Source organism: Bos mutus, chromosome 19 (genome assembly GCF_027580195.1).
Source record: "Bos mutus isolate GX-2022 chromosome 19, NWIPB_WYAK_1.1, whole genome shotgun sequence".
In the NCBI taxonomy this organism is placed as follows: domain Eukaryota; kingdom Metazoa; phylum Chordata; class Mammalia; order Artiodactyla; family Bovidae; genus Bos; species Bos mutus.
Window position 1 is genome coordinate 22,845,278 of NC_091635.1, and position 16,784 is coordinate 22,862,061.

General features: G+C 52.6%; 1 protein-coding gene across 4 annotated transcripts in view; it reads right to left on the reverse strand.

Moving 5' to 3' along the window:
• Positions 1-16,784, reverse strand: part of ABCC3 (ATP binding cassette subfamily C member 3) — a 48,237-nt gene that overhangs the window by 24,030 nt on the left and 7,423 nt on the right. For 2 of the 4 annotated variants that reach the window (XM_005890279.3, XM_070389681.1), the window contains exons 2-17: positions 14,049-14,225; positions 13,571-13,696; positions 13,232-13,369; positions 12,304-12,429; positions 12,041-12,102; positions 11,251-11,382; positions 9,660-9,851; positions 6,466-6,643; positions 6,206-6,367; positions 5,601-5,693; positions 4,189-4,392; positions 3,938-4,084; positions 3,439-3,526; positions 3,009-3,075; positions 2,655-2,781; positions 2,399-2,575 (exon numbers count right to left, since the gene is read on the reverse strand). In XM_005890279.3, the coding sequence (XP_005890341.2) occupies positions 2,399-2,575; positions 2,655-2,781; positions 3,009-3,075; positions 3,439-3,526; positions 3,938-4,084; positions 4,189-4,392; positions 5,601-5,693; positions 6,206-6,367; positions 6,466-6,643; positions 9,660-9,851; positions 11,251-11,382; positions 12,041-12,102; positions 12,304-12,429; positions 13,232-13,369; positions 13,571-13,696; positions 14,049-14,225 (2,196 nt within the window). The remainder of the gene's footprint in view (positions 1-2,398; positions 2,576-2,654; positions 2,782-3,008; positions 3,076-3,438; positions 3,527-3,937; positions 4,085-4,188; positions 4,393-5,600; positions 5,694-6,205; positions 6,368-6,465; positions 6,644-9,659; positions 9,852-11,250; positions 11,383-12,040; positions 12,103-12,303; positions 12,430-13,231; positions 13,370-13,570; positions 13,697-14,048; positions 14,226-16,784) is intronic. The other 2 variants (XR_011467972.1, XM_070389680.1) reach the window with 2 other exon arrangements.

The window sequence follows — 16,784 nt, forward strand, 5'->3', positions numbered from 1 at the left end:
AATGCAGGGGACAGGAGTTCAACCCTTGCTTGGTCGGGGAACTAAGAGCCCACATGCCATGGGGCAACCAAGCCCTTATGCCACAACTACTGCCAGCACACTCTAGAGCCCGTGCACCGCGACTAAAGAAGCCTTCCACCACAGCCAAGACCCAGCACAGCCAAACACGATTTATGTTATGTATATTTTACAGCAGCCAAAAATTAATAAATTAATACAAAAATAAAAACTTGCATTGATATCCCATGGTTTTTAGGGGAAAGATCAAAACCTTAACTAAAGTCATCAAAGTTCTACGTAATTACCCTGCATCTTTTGCACCCTGCTAACCTCCAGTCACACCAAATTGCATCGAATGCCCTCCATCCTTAACCCTAACACTAACCCTCAAAGAAGCAACAGTTAGAACCAGACATGGAACAACGGACTGGTTCCAAATTGGGAAAGGCGTACGTCAAGGCTGTATATTGTCACCCTGTTCATTTAACTTATATGCAGAGTACATCATGTGAAATGCCAGGCTGGATGAAGCACAAGCTGGAATCAGGATTGCCGGGAGAAATATCAATAACCTCAGATATGCAGATGACATCACCCTTATGGCAGAAAGTGAAGAAGAACTGAAGAGCCTCTTGATGAAAGTGAAAGAGGAGAGGAAAAAGCTGGCTTAAAAACTCAACATTCAAAAAACTAAGATAATGGCATCCAGTCGCACCACTTCATGGCAAATAGATGGAGAAACAGGGGAAACAGTGTCAGACTTTCTTTTCTTGGGCTCCAAAATCACTGCAGATGGTGACTGCAGCCATGAAATCAAAAGATGCTTGCTCCTTGAAAGAAAAGTTATGACCAACCTAGGTACCATATTAAAAAGCAGAGGCATTTCTTTGCCAACAAAGGTCCATCTAGTCAAAGCTATGGTTTTTCCAGTAGTCATGTATGGATGTGAGAACTGGACTATAAAGAAAACTGAGCTCCGAAGAATTGATGCTTTTGAACTGTGGTGTTGGAGAAGACTCTTGAGAGTCCCTTGGACTGCAAGGAGATCAAACCAGTCCATCCTAAAGAAAATCAGTCCTGAATATTCATTAGAAGGACTGACGTTGAAGCTAAAGCTCCAATATTTTGGCCGCCTGATGTGAAGAACGGACTCATTGGAAAAGACCCTGATGCTGGGGAAAGATTGAAAGCAGGAGGAGAAGGGGACAACAGAGGATGAGATGGTTGGATGGCATCACTCAGTTGATGGACATGCATTTGAACAAGCTCTGGGAGTTGGTGATGGACAGGGAAGCCTGGCATGCTGTCATGGGGTCGCAAAGAGTTGGACACGACCGAGTGACAGAACTGAAGTGAACTGAACCCTTAAAGGTTTTCCATCACCCTTGGTAAAAGCCGTAGACCTTAAGGTAGACTTAAGGCCCTATGTCTGCTTCCTGGACACCTCACTGACTTCATTTCCTCCTCCTCATCCCTGCTCATTTCATTCCAGCCACACTGTTCTTCTCGCTGGTCCTTAAATGCCCCAATCACACTCCTGCCTCAGAGCCTTTGCACTTACTGCTCTCTCTGCCTCAGATGTCCCAGACAGGGCTTCATGTTCCCAGATACAGACCACTCCAATTCTCAGTGAGGCTTTCACAAAGCATACTGATAATACAACCTTGTACATCCTTTCCTCTTAGCATTCACCTAATATTATATATTTTACTGATTTATCTTGCTAACATCTCTTTCTCCACTAGAATGTAAGCTATATGAGGGCAGAGATTTTAGTCTGGTGTATTTACTAATGTATGGGCTGCCCGTGTGGTGCTAGTGGTAAAGAACCCACCTGCAATGCAGGAGACATAAGAGATGTGGGTTTGATCCCTGGGTCAGGAAGATCCCCTGGAAAAGGGCATGGCAACACACTCCAGCATTCTTACCTTGAGAATCTCAAGGACAGAGGAGCCTGGAGGAATCAGTCCATGAGGTCACAAGGAGCTGTACACGACTGAAGTGACTCAGCACGCACACACATTTACTAATATATAATATTGCCTGGCATATAGTAGGTATGTCATAAAATCTGATGAATGATAAGAGCTTCTTCCTTACCTGTTAAGATTCAGCTCAAAAGTGATGCTTTTCCTTATGCAGACCACCTCTTTACTCCTTCCCAGTACCTTGAACAGGCCTTTAGCCTGGCCTCCAGGACATTCTACAGCCCCTACCTGTTTACAAGTCAGCTTCCCCCAGTAGTAGATCTGCTCTACCAGTGCCTTGCACAGAGCTAGGCGTGACATCATTCATAGATGAATATGTGAATGAATGAATGCATATTTGGATCTTAGCTGGATTGAGGTTGGCAGCTGTATGTGCTAACTCCCCCAGAGAGTGAGAGAAGAGACTGTACCTTCTCTCCAATCTCTGTCTGGTCCCCACCAGGCAGAACCTCCAGATCAGCTAGCAGGGCACAGGCCTCCAGAGCCTTGTGGTACCGCTTGGGGTCCAGGGCTTGACCAAATAGCACGTTTTCCTGAAGAGTGCAGTTCTGGATCCATGCCTGCTGGGGCACGTAGGCCACGGAACCCTGGCCAAAGGAGAAGTACCTCAGGGTTTGCCCAAGGCCTGACCAAGCTTCCCTTCCCAGTAATCCCTGCCCCTCTCACCTTCATATACACCTTGCCTTCCAGCTTCTCCATGTCTCCCAGCAGGGCAGATAACAGGGAGGACTTCCCACAACCCACAGGCCCCACCACAGCCACTAGTGCCCCCTTTGGCACCTGGATATCTAGGCTGGGGGTAAGGAGACAAGTAGCCCAGTCAGGGGAGGAATCGAGGTTTTGTCCCCCACCTTCCACCTGAAGACCCAAGCTCTCCTCCCTTTCAGACAGCACCCTGGCAAGCTGAGGCTCTACCTGCTTCCCAGGTCAAAAACTGAAGGGTGGGAGTGGGGTGGGTTCTGCTACGATCTGAGCTGCGGTCCACTTTAGGCAGCTGAGAAGGGAAGGAGAGGCTGGTACCTGTGCAGGGCGGGTGGCAGGTCCTGGGCCCACGTAAAGGTGCCATTGTGTATGATGACAGCGTAGCCTGGGAAGACAGAGGTGCACAGGGTCAGGGGGCCCGGGGCAAGGGGGAGAGGATCCCTGGGTGGAAGAGCCCTGGGGAAAGGAGCCAACAGGGAGCACAGGGAAGCTTGCAGGTGGTGAGGGGGAGCTGGCAGGAAGTCCCAGGGAGGAGTAAGAAGCGCCCTAGAGAAGGAAGGTGATGGGGGGGCCTGGGGAGGGGTAACAGAGGAGAGTAAAGAACCAGAAGAGGGAGAGGGCAGAATGAGGGCAGATGGGAAAGGAGGATGAAGAAAAGGAGGCCACAAGAGAAAAGTTAAAAGCTTGAGACAGAATTTTCTGGAGAAGTGGCTGGGTTAAGGGAAGCCCAGGTAGAGGCTGTCTGGACCTGGGGTGATGGTCTTTCTTTCCACACACTGAGGGTCAAGTTCATCTTGGCTCAGGAAATGCTGGATCCGTTTCAAAGACACACTGGTCTGCAGGCAGAGGGTGTGAGTCAGCCCTGGAAGCTATGCCTTTCTTACACCCATCTCCTCTTACCCTTGCTGGCCCCCAACTTCCTGGGTGAGGCTGGGCCCCCTGAGGGCCCAGATGCTGGTGCTGGGTCCCTTCTCATGCCTGAGTCTTGGCTGGCTCCCACTGCCAAAGATAGGGTCCATGTTGGTAAGAGGAGGCTGTCTCCAGAACTTGGGTTTCCAGAAACCCTACCTAACTCTGACTCCAAATGGCCCACGAGTCCACTGACCTCATTCATCTTGGAACAATTCTTCATAATGCCAAACGGCCCTCCCCTGATTCCAATAACTCTCCCTGATTATCCCCTGACCCTAAATAGCCCCATCAACCTGCCCAAACTCCACTAGAACCCCAGCCCTACCCAGGCTTACCTGGGCCAGGTTGCTGATTAACTGGGGCAGCATGTTGAGGGGAATTTTTAAGATGTTGAAAAGGGACACGGACACAAAGGCCTTTTCAGCATCCAGCACGTTGTTCTTGTCCACGGATACGTATACTCCGAGGGTGGTCAGGGTCACCTGGGCAGTGGTGGGGATGGGTGTCAGGGTGGAGTCTGCTGGGTTCAGAGGCCCGGGCTGGCCGAGCAGGAGATGGGACACCAGCCCAGGTGTGGGCGCCTCACCAGGAAGGGGGTGCAGACCCAGATGAAGGTGGATATGGCGTGGAGGCAGGCAACCTTGCGCATCAGCCGGAGCTCATCCTGCCGGATGCCCTCCACCTGCTTCAAGAAGCTGGGCTCCCAGGCATACAGCTTCAGCACCTTGATGCCGCCCAGGATCTCGCTCATCAACTTGATGCGTGAGTCCTTGAACTTCATTTGCTCTACCTATGGAAAGTGTGCCAAGTGCATACCTGAGCCCCTCCCCAGACCTCTATCAACAAGGGTACACATCTCTGCACTCACACACACAGCAGCTAGATTGCTCACCACTCCTCCCTGCCAGCCTGGATTGTACCCCAGCCTGGAATGCCCAAGCCAAGCTCCCTTCCTCTCTGCTGGACAACATCCAGCTCCAGCCTCAGTGCCCCATCGCTGACCATCCCAGGCCCCTTCCCTGGGTCTCTAAGGCACGTTCTCATAGGGCACCCTGAACATGTATGCTGCCTCAAATCCATGTGAGCCTGAGGGAACAGATCCCTTATTTCTCTGTGTTCCCCAGTCCCCAGCCCAAGGTGTAGCAGGTCACACTAATTTATTCATTCAGCCCCAACTTATTGAGTGCCTACTCTGTGCCAGGCCATGTGCTAGACGTAGGGCAGATGATGACAAACAACTGAGGGCCCTCGCCATCATAAAGCTGACAGTCTGATAGGAGAAGTAGCTAGGAAGCAAACAATGGCCTGAATAAATGCTTACACTAAATCATTATGCACTCCAGTGGGAGTAACAGGATTCTGGGAGAGAATAATTGGGGTGGGAACTGGGAAAGTGTATGCTAGGAGTGAAGGAACGAAAGGAACTGGACAAGCAAGGAAGGCTGAAGCACATTTCAGGGAACACTATGTATGGCAGCCCAGAGGCACGCAGAGCTTAGTGATCTGGAGAAAAGAGAGGCCAGACTGGCTGAAATTTAGCCATATTCCAGGAGGTGAGGGCTTGAAAGGTGAGCAGGGGCCTAGTGGCTGGTAGTGGAAATTTGTCATTTATTCTGTGTACAGTGGGAAGCTAGGGAAGACTTCAATGAATGTTTGCAAATAAAGGACTGAATGACTGGCTATTTACACTAAGTGCAATGTGGTGGAGAAACTCTCGTTAGACCAGAAGAGGCAAGTTCTGTCTGATTCTGGATTGCTGTAATCTCTCTGGGCCTGGGTTCCTCAGTTGCAAAATGAGAATGTTTCTAAAACCCTCTCAGGGTTGTAAGGCTAGAGCAAGCTAAGGTTTGTGAAAGTGGCTTACAGCCATCTGTACTCAGTAAGCAAGGTAGTGGATGAGGCCAAGGTTAGTGACTGCACTCCACCAGGCACCTGGCCAGGGCTCCAGGCACCTGGCCAGGGCTCCAGGCAGGAGCAGCTCGGTCTGTTAGCACCCACCTGGAGGGCACGCATCTTCACAGCCACAGCGCCGTTGAGCGGGATTAGCAAGACCATGAGAGCAACTCCAGCCAGGACGGAGGGACCCAGGTTCTGAGGACGCACGATGGGTAGATTAGACACACCGACACATATGCAGAGTGTATAGACAGAGCCCAACAGACAGAAGCCTATTGACCTGAAATGCGGGGATGGGCCTGAAGCAAAAGTTAGTGGTCAGCCAAACAGATGGACAGTGAAAAGCAGACATACAGATAAAGCCAAAATTGCAAAAACATTTGCAGAAACAGCCAGCCATCAGATAATGACAACAGATAGGGACAAACAGGCAGCCATTGAAGGGTGTCCAGACACACAGAGAGGAAATACAGATAGATAGGCAATGACAACCAGAGTCACACCCACCTTGTCTCCGAGTCCCTCTTCCCTCCCCTAGGTTCTGTGAGAGGGACAATCTCATAGGCTGGAAAGACTTGATTGCAGACACCAGCATCCTCACAGTTCTGTCCCCCACCCCTCTGCTGACCCAGAATAACTCTCTCTTGTCCCATCTGAAGGAAGGAGAAGTCAGAGGAAGGAGGCAGAGATCAGGGGTCAAGAGTCACCTGCCAGAGGAAGTACACTGCCAGGATGATCTGCAGGGGTGCTGACCACAGCAGGTTGATGAAGGGGACAACATCCATGAAGCGCTGCGCGTCCACTGACATGAGGTTGACAATTTCGCCTACAGTGGACTCACGTTTGACTGAATTGGTGATGACCAGAGCCTGCAGGTGGACAGTTGGCTGATGGACTGGTCGTGCGAGTCTCTTCGAAGTTCCCCAGGGCTGGCCTCCCCAGCCCCTCATTTCCTGCTCCAGCTGACCTTCCTATAGATGACACCTATGATACCCGTGCGAAACCTCAACCCCATCACAAAGATGCAGTGGAAATACTGGTGTAAGATCAGGGTCTGCATCACGGAGCACACGAACATCAGCCCGGCCACCAGGAAGCCCCACCAGGTGGGGGCCGTGGGGTTTGAAATAAATCTGATCAGGATGCTGCAAACGGAGGAGAGAACAATAAGGGTGGGGACTCTCCCCTAGGCTGTTCCCCCTACTGCTGCTCTCTTCCTGCCCCTCAGCCTCCACTCTCTCGAGCCTCTCATTTGGAGGCTGCTGGCCCTCCACAGCCCCAACCCAGACCACGGGAATCAGCCCAGAGCTGGTGCAAGACTCTGTCTCCTTACTCCTTTCTGCCTCCACCTCCTCTCCCATCTACCATGGCCTCCCTCCACCCACCTCTTTGTTACGCTCTGGCCACCAACCTCACCGGCCTGCCTGTTTTGCCTCCTTGGACCATGTGGCAGGAAGTAATGCCACATGTCTGTTGATCAGACTTTCCTTCACCTTTTCTTGGACTGCTGAGGGCTCTGAACTCCAGTGCATGACTACACAGACTCTCGCCACTGAAATCCATCCTCTTCAATATCAGCAGCCCCCAGAGCTGCCCAGTGATCTTCTCCAGGACCCTAATCTAATTCCTCTCCCACAGTCCTCTTCACCTCTTACCTTCTGATCTGTCCTCACTCCCCACCTCTCTCAGCAGTGGCCCACTTACTTGTTTCCATTGAGAACTCCCTGCCAACTACAAACTTCCCTGCAAACATTCACCCTCTTCCATCTGCCTCAGGACAGGAGGCGTCCTTCTGACTTTCCACGCTGGATTTTGCCCCCTAAGCCCCAGATCCCACCCACCTCTTCAGAAGCATGCTTCATCATTGGCCCCCTTTCGCCTCATCTTCAGGAACCTCCTCTCCATTGGCAGCTCTGTGCCTTGGCCGACTAACATGATCAAGTCTCTTCCATGTAAGGACAAACCTCCCCTTGGCCCCATGGAGCTTCCTCCACAGTCATGGCCAGGCCTCTTCTGCTGTGGGTTGGGTGTGACTCCCCAAAAGACATGCTCAAGTCCTAACCCCTGGTACCTATGAATGTGACCTTATTTGGAAACAGAGTCTTTACAGATGTAGTCAAGGTAAGATAAGGTTGTACTGGAATAGGGTGGCCCTGAATCCAGTGACTGGCATCTTTATAAGAGAAAAGAGAGAGAGATTTGCACACAGAGACACAAATGCAGACACACACACACACACACACACAGAGACACATACAGGAAGATGCCATGCAAAGATGGAGGCAGAGATTGGGGCGATGAGTCTCAAGCCAAGGAAGTCTAGTCTGCCAGCACCACCAGAAGCTGAACAGATCTCACTCACAGCCTCTAGAAGGAACCAACCCACTGACACTTTGATTTCAGACCATGCTTCCAGAATCATGAAAGAATACATTTCTGTTTTCAGCCACCCAGTCTGTGGGACTCTGTTACCCTAGGAAACTAAAAACTTTTATAGGAAGTTTCTAGACCTTCATTGGTCCTATCTCCACTGCAGACACCCTTCTCTCAGGCCCTTCCCCTTTGTCTCAGCCTCTGTTTCTGGCAAAGTCACCAACAAACTCCATGTTGCCTTCCTTAGGCTCTATTTTCCTGGTCAGCTCTCTTCACTGGAGGCCATGGCTTCCCCTGGATGTGTTCTCTGTGCCCTGGTCCACAATCTGGATTCTTTTCCCAACTCTGGCCCCTCCAGGTTAGTCTTCTGCTCCCCCATACCTGTCAGAAGGCCCTAGGACTCTGTTTGGGGCCTTCACTTGAAGGCCCCTCTCTGGGAGGGGTAAGCCAAAGAGATGGAGCCCTGGGCTTCCATGACGACTCTGAAAACTCTCTGACTTCCCTCTAGCTGGGAATCTCCCCTTGGGGGCCACCAGCACCTCAGGCCTGACATGGCAAAGACGCAGCTCACCACTGTGCCCCGTGCCCAGGTCTCTCTTCCTGCTGAGTTCACTATCTCAGCAAAAAAAAAAAAAAAAAAAAAATCCATCCTTCTCTAGCTATCCAAGAACCCAGGTCACCTTTGTCCCCTCCCTTTCCCTGACACAAGCACGCATTTCCAGAGTAGCTCCTGAATCCAGCTCATTCCTGACCTGGACTTTCCTTAGACCTAGTTGGCCCACTTCCATCTGGCTACACTGCCTTACACCACCCACACTACCAGCAGGGGATCCTTCCAGATGCAAGCCAGATGCCCCTCCCTGGCTTCAAACCTTTCAAGGATTTTCTTAGCTTTCCCTCTCTCCCTGTGTTGTTCTGCCCCTCCCTCCAGCCACCCTCCCTCTAGCATTCATAAGCACTTGGAGTTCCTGAGTCATGCTGTCTCAGGCCTTTGTGACTCTGCACCTAGTTAGTTAGCTGCCTGTCCTTCCAAACTAGATAACCTCCCTGGGCTGGCAAGAGTACCCTGCCCCTTCCCAGGCTGGCTTCCTGCCCCTGAGGGGTTTTTCAGACACCTGCGTACACCTCTGCCCACACTGTGCTCTAACAGATTTACACACCAGTTTCTCCCACAAGACTTTAAGACCATATCTTATTTATCTTTGTATACCTAGGGTCTGGCACTATTCTGAGACCCTGGAGGCTCAAAAAATACTCACTGAATGAGCAAACGCACAAATTCATGAATGGAGGAGCAATGGAGCAAGGGCTCCTTCCCATTCCCGCATTTGAGAGCTCCTTCTAGCCCAAGCTACTCAGGAACAAATGGAAAGAGCACCAAAGCCGGAGTTCAGAGCTCTGAACTCAAATCCATCGTCACCAGCTGTGTGCCCTTGGTCAAATCACTTCATTTCTCTGAGTTCTTATTTCCTCATTTTTTGTTGTTGTTTTTTGTTTTTCTGCTTCCTCATTTGTAAAATGGGAAATCCTCTGTAGGACTGTTGGGAGGATTTAAAGACAGAATGTTTGCTAATGTATACATCGGGGTGCCTGGCAGCTGTACTTGGGCCAGGTAAGTTGGATGTGAATGGGGAAAGGAGGTGCAGAGGTTCTGCCACTTGCCAAGGGTCCCACAGAAAATGGGGATAGCCCCCCCAGTTCCTGGACTGGGGCTCTTTCCCCACTCTTCATCCCCCAGGCCAGCCCCTTGTCCCAGGAAAGGCCATGCGGGAGGGAGCGTGGACAGACCTGAGCAGCTGCGGGTTGATAAAGGACAGCAGATCCTGGATCAGCTTGAAGCCCATGCTGAGGAGGAAGCTGGAGCTGAAGGTAGCCATCAGGGCCCGCAGGAAGGAGGCCTCCGGGGCCCTGGGTCGGCCCTCAAGCAGCACCTCACCCTCACTGGACAGTTTCTTCCCAGAAGCCTCTGCAGCCTGGCGTCTGGTCCGAGGAGGAAAGACAGTGAGTCGGAATGGGTACAAAGGCCCCGTGAAGCCAAGGGCCACCAGGGCTGTTGAACAGCAGGTAAGAGGGGGAGCTGCTTTCTTGGCTCTCACAATTGGAACAGACAATGCAACTTTCCAGCTGAGAATCCCCAAGTGACTCTGTCTTCAGGTTCTAGAGGATATATGAAGGGGTGTCTTAACTGCTCCCCAAGAACTATACACCCAGCAATTTCCAGCATCTGCCTCTCCAGGGCTGCTGGCTCCAGGGAGAATGCTATGAGAAAGGAGACTTGGGCAGGGCTGGCTAGTGGCCTAGTCACTGGGGGGCTGAGCAGGGAGGGAGTGGAGGTGGCATGCAGGGACAGAGACGGGGTGCAGCAGGCAGACTGGAGGCCGTTAGGTCTTAGAGGCTCCAAGCCATGAACCCAAGACACGGATGACCGAGTCCAGGTCCCTGGCTCCTCCACAGACAGTTGGCCATCAGGGGCTCAGACAGAACCAGCATGGGACTGCTGGGACCCAGACTGTGGGTGGAAGGCAAAAGGGTTTGGTCCTGGGGGGGATGTGGGTGAAGAAGGAGGACTCAGAGTCTCAGATTTTTTGTCTGAGTAGTCAGCCAGAGACAGACTCCTGGGTCAGTGGGAAGGCCCTCGATCAGATGGTAATCTCCTCCAGCTGTTGGCTCCACATAAAAGGCGGGATTACGCGGGGACGCTGGCCTGAACCTTCTTCCCCTGGTCCTTTCCCCTCCTGAGGGAAGTCTCCGGAACCCACCCTTCAAGTCAGTCAGGGCAGTTCAGTGGTGACTGCAGGGGCCAGACAGGTGGGTGTGGATTCTGCCCGTGCCACCACCAACTAGGGCACCTTGGGTGAATCCTCAAACCTCAGTGCTTCAGTGATGTCATCTGTCACACAAGACATTACAGCCTGTGCAGTAGGGCTGTCAGAGACTGACTGGGTTAATCTTAGAACTACCCCTCAGACAGAGTGTTAGTCGCTCTGTTGTGTCCAGTTCTTTGCAATCCCATGGACTGTAGCTATCAGACTCCTCTGTCCATGGAATTCTCCAGGCAAGAATACTGGGGTGGGTAGTCATTCCCTTCTGCAGGGGATCTTCCCAACCCAGGGATTGAACCCAGGTCTCCCACACTGCAGGCAGATTCTTTACTGTCTAAGCCACCAGGGAAGCCCCTTGGACAAAGTAAGTGTTGTGAAAGTGTCAGCCACTCTCCAGCTGGCCCCACGCAGGCCTAAACTGCACACCCAGGACCACTTGCACCTGTGTTTTTGTCCACCCCCAGCCATGTCATCTACCACCCTCGCCTGCAGGAGACCCGGGCTGTGTGAAGGGGCTGGGGTGGAGGGGAGCGGGGACTGGGGAGAGGGGGCCTCACCGCGCTGCCTGATCGTGTTGCTTGTTCCACTCCTCCAGCAGCCTCTGCATCACCATCTGGGAGCGGTCCTCCTTGTTTAGGGACCAGAGGTCTCGCTCCTCCAGGGGCCGCCTATAGCCGAGGATGGCCAACCTGGAGAGGGCAGGCAGCACCACACTGGGTCAGAGTTTAGGAGCCTGGGGACAAGGGTCTCCAGACAGGAGGATGTCCCTGGGGGGACAGTAGCCAAGAAGAGTGTCTCCTTTATTCCTACAGTGAGCAAGATGGGGGTCACTGACTCCCACTCCAAGTTCTGCCCTTTCTCCCTCCTTCTCAGATGCCCCATTGACTCCTGGGCCCTGGTGATGAATTGATGCTGACTGGGCCCTGAGCGATGATAGACCCACTGGATGGAGCCCTAGCCCGGGAGCTTCCTCAGTGCAATATGGTTAATGAGCTGTCACCAAGGTCACAGACATAATTCTCCTGCTTTAGCTACTCTGAGAGATGCCCAAGGAAATGACAGCTGCAAGCTTAACCCTGACCAAAGAGCTGGGAACTAATTCTCCCTCTAGAACCCTGGGCCTGTCCCCAGGGCCTGCCCTGGGATCAGAACTGGACTAGGCCTGGCTTCTGTACTCAGCCCCCAGCCCAAACAGACAGGTTTCCCCACCCTTGCCTGCCCCATGCTCACCGGGGTTCACAGTTCCTCAAGCTCTTGAATTCTTGGCCTGCTCCCGTTCCTCTCTCTAACTCCCCAACTATCCATCCCCACCCCCAGATCCCCAGGCTTAGGAAAGAGAAAACTTACTTTGTAAACCACCAGAAAGATAGGCGGGAGAGGAAGCCAGCTCCAGCCTCTGGGCAGGGGTTCTAGAAGGTAAAGGAGTGAGACAGGGGAAATCAGGATCTTTCCTCTCAAGGCAGAGCAGAGGGAGGAGGGTGCCTCCCTCCTTTCTGCTCCAAGCCCCAGTTTGCACACTCTGGAGGTGACAAGATCGAATGAATTGGAAGGACTGGGCTGAGCGATGGGCTGTGGAACTGCCTTTACCACCCACCTCCATTAAAACTTACAGGGTCCATATTCTTGGGGGAGAAAAACGGTGGCTTCTCTCTGAAGCAGGAGAGGATGAGGGCAGACAGCACCAGAGCAAAGTAGATGTAGAAGGTCGTGAAGCGGAAAGGGTCTGAGATCTTGCCCTGGGGGAGAAAGGGGAGCAACATCATAGCTTGGGGATCCCTGGGCCTGTAGTCCAAAGGACTTGGGGGCACCAGACCCCTCTGTGTAAGAGTCAGCCCCTGGGGGTTCCAGGGTCCCCCACCCAGAGGGCTCTGAGAGAGGGAAAAGATCATAGGGGGTCTGCTATTTGGTGGAGACTTGCCCTGCTCACCTACATCCCCTTGTGTAATTGAAGAATTGAGGCTTCAAATGGCTCAGGAACTTGCCCAAGATCACAAAGTAACTGGATTGTTCCCAACCTGTGCTCTTATAAATACATTTGACTGACTTCTCTTGAGATAGAGAAATAGGGAGACACTAGATTGATCCCCAGTGCTCCTATCACCACATCACCTTCCCCCCACCGCCACTGAAAATCAAGAGGAAGATCAGGGACTGAGGGAGGTAGGAAAAAGGGGGAGAATGAGATAATGGGATTCCAGGGAAGCCAAAATTGTTCATGGTTGCACACACGTCCTCACTGCACAAACACTGCATTTGACGGTGGCGGCATCGGTGGCACTGGCCACATTCCACAAGCAGCCACAAAGGGCTCTTCTTGCTGCATTTCCCTGGTTACACCGACTCTCACCCTGCTCACCAGCCTGCTTCTCAGCAGAGATGCAACAAGTAAGGAATGACACAAAAGGGACTGAACAGCAGAGGAGGTCCTGGGAGCTGAGAAGAGGCAGAGAGGAGGAGCCTGGGAGCCAACAGTGCCTTGAGCTCTGGGGCCAATCCCTAGACAGCGGTGGACCTGGCGGGTTACTCTTTTCCCCTTACCTGTGTCAAAGCTGAAAGGATCTTGGAACGGAAGGGGATGATGCCACAGACCACACACAGGAACCAGAAGATGATGAGAACACCCGAGGACCGAACCCCCTGCAGCCGCTCATACTGGATCAGCAGGGTGGCCAGCAGCTGTGCAGGGAGAACAGCAGGTGCTGGGCCAGAGCACACATCTGGACCTGACTCCATTCTTCCCCACGCCCCATGGCTAGATGTTTCTGGGTTACCCACTTCTAAGGTGTCCAGCCTTCTCCTCGGAGCCCATGGTTGCCCCATCAGCATCCCACAACCCACTAGAGATCCCCCACCCAGATCCCCTGGTCCCACACTGACCATGGTAACCCCCACCACCAAGGGGGTGACAAAGAAGACGGGGGCAGGGGGCCAGCCATGGACCAGGCCGTGGAAGGAGTAGAAGAGGTCAGCCCAGGAGACACACCACAGCAGGACGCCCAAGGCCTGTGAACAGGACGCAGGTTGGAGCCTCCACCCTCAAAGAAACGGAGAGCCCCCCTCCACCCCCAACTCCCCACCGGGGGAGGGGCCTTTGGTCCTGAAACCAACAGATCTGCCCAGGCCTGCCTTCAAGGGCCGGGCTGGGCACTGGCTGGAAGCTTCTCCAGAGTGGGGAGACCATTGTTGGAGACCTTGACTGAACTTCCCCAGAGATTATCTCATTGGGCTGTAGATCCAGCTGGCAGGCCCTGAGCACAGGGCGGGTGAGGCTGGGGAACCCAGTCCAGTCACTGAGGGTGGGGGAGGGACTCATTCAGGTTCTGGTCCCACCCACAGGAGACCCTGAGCCTCTGACCGTCTTGAGCCTGGAGAGGTGAGAGAGGACAATGTAGCCTTGGCGGTGGCCCCGCAAGTAGAACAGGTAGCAGGGCAGGGCAGCCCACAGGTAGATGCAGGGGAGCCAGGCCAGCAGGGAGTTCTGGAAGCAGGGAGTTAAGTCCGGGTTGTCTGTGTGCAGGGACAGGTTGGAGTCCTGGGAAAAGAGAGAAGAATTCAGGGGCAGCAATGGGCTCATGCTCCAGGAAGGGGGCTGGGCCAGAGAGCTGCTCCACAGGCCCTAGTGGTTGGAAGGCATGTGATCTTGAAAGGCTCAGTGTGCAAACGAGCAGGCATTGTCCCAAGCGTGAGCTCTCCCAGGAGGCTAAGGGCGCTAGTTTCCTCATTTCCTCATATTTTCTCTCTCTAATTGACATATAATTTAAGCACAATAAGCTGCACCCTTCTAAAGTGCACAGTCCAGTGAGTGACAGTTGTACACACCTGCAAAACCGCTACCCACAATAAAGACAGCAAATATGCCACCATTATCCGAGCTCCTTTGCGCCCCTCTGCAGCCCATCCCTCTCAGGCAACCACTGGTCTGCTTTCTGTCATTCTAGAGTTCCACCCTTTTTTTAATTAATTTACTTTATCAAAGCAGTATATGCACATGGTTGAAGAGTCCACTTCCTCTCTAAGTCTCCCAGGGAAGGGATAGGGGGCCTCTTTCGGCTTTAGCTGCCTCTCTGTTAAAATAGGGGAGGCCATCCCCCACCCCGCCTACCTCCCTCAGTGGGAGTGAACTCAAAGGAACAAGGTGATGTGGAGAGAGCTTTGTAAAACAAAGCCCTGGTGACCCATCATCTCATTTTGCATAGGACTGTCCCGGTTCTAGCACTGACACAAAGTCTTGTGTCCTTGGGAACCACTGAGTCCAGACAAGATCCCCACCCTCCGTTTTGTCTTTGCACTTAAGAATTTTTTTGGAAATGGATGGGGGAATATGTCTTCCACTCGATGATGCTGTGGTAAAGGCCTACCAGGGGCTTGGTAGGGAGGCTGGGGAGGTGGGGTGGGGGGTGGAGGCACATGTGGGACAAACAGTTCCTGCCTCTAGGGAGCGTGAGGTCCACGGACACACTGCTTTGGGGGAGTTTCACTCAAACCCTGGAAAGCAGAGGCTGTGCCACATACATCTTGTATTCTAGAACCCAGTACTCAGTAGTCACTCAAGCAATGCAAGCTAAGGACCAGCAGACTCTTGCTGAGCACTGGCACTTGGCCCATGGCTGAGGGCTGGATCACGGAGCAGGATTATACTGTAGGCCTGGGCAGGCTCTTCTAAGATGGGGGAGGCAGACACCCCGGCCTGCATGGTTTTCCTGTTTAAGACATTTCTTATCCAAGTATAATAAATATACTTACAGAAAAGCACACACAGCTTAAGTATACACCTCAGTGAATTTTCACACCCTGAACACACTTTTGTAACTAGAACCTAAATTAAGAAACAGGACATGGCTGATGCCTGGAAGGTCCTCTTGGGCTTCCTCTTAGCCACTCCTCATCCCAGGGGAATTCTGTTCTGCGTTCCAACAACATGTGATTTTGCCCACGTGGGACCTGCCTAAAAGGAAACCACACAGCCCAGATCTTTCATGTCTAGCTTCTTCACTCTGCACTGCATTTGAGGGGTGTCATCCTCGATGGTGAGTGTGAGGATTCTTCCTCCCCATTTTTACACGTGGTCCATTGTACAAAAGGACCATGTATTGATTCATTCCACCCTCAAGTGGCAGCCACACCCTGTTTAACCCTTCACAAGCCCATTAATCTCATCCGCTTAGTTACCAGTCCGATAGCTGGCCCAAGGCCATCCCCAACTCTATCACCTGGTCTTTGGGCCTGGAGGGAGTGAACTACTGACCTCTCTGGAGCCAACTCGAGCTACACCTTCTACAGAAAGCATTTCTGGGGTGCCCCAGCCTCCAAGGGGCTTTGCTTTGCTTTGCTTTGTTTTGTATGGTCTTGGCACTCAGGCAAATGACTATTACCTGAGTGATCGAGGCCCTTTATGTTTCAGCAGCATTTTATTATGCACTTAAGAGGTCATTATTCCAAAAGAAAAGAAAAGGAACAGTATCAGGCCTGACTTGCAAAAGAAAAAACAGGTTCCACTTGCTCTGGCAACAAGTCCAAGGACACCTGGCAGTCAGGAGCTGGGAGGAACACCCAGGCCTTGTAACACCAAGCCACTCCCACCTTGAGCTGCTTGGATCTGCACCTGTGAATATATCTTCTCTCCACAGCGATGTGAGCCCTTCAGGGTAGACACTGGGCCTTACTGTTACTCCTCTCCTCTCTTGCCCCACACCTTCCAACTCCCAGCACAGGGTCAGGTACGAGGAGCAGCCCAGATGGACCTTGTCAGTCAAGGTCTATTCATTCACTGATGAGGGAGAGCGTGTGTAGGGGGATCGGAGCCTGAGTTCAAAGGCACAACCAGGACTCACCCTTACGATGGGTCAAGGGCAGGGCTCTTTGAGGCCGGCAGGGAGTGGCTATGAGAACAGACCCTGATGGAGAGGACCCAGTGTGGGCTGCCTCTTTGGAGCTGTGGAATCGTGGATGAGTGCCGTCACCTCTCTGAACCTGTCTCTGCGCGTGAGTAATGGCAGTAGTGAGAGCATCCCAGCCAGCTCACTTCGGGGGGAGAATGAACCGCAAGGCACCTTGACTCAAGTAGCGCAATACTGGAGGAAGCAGGTGACAG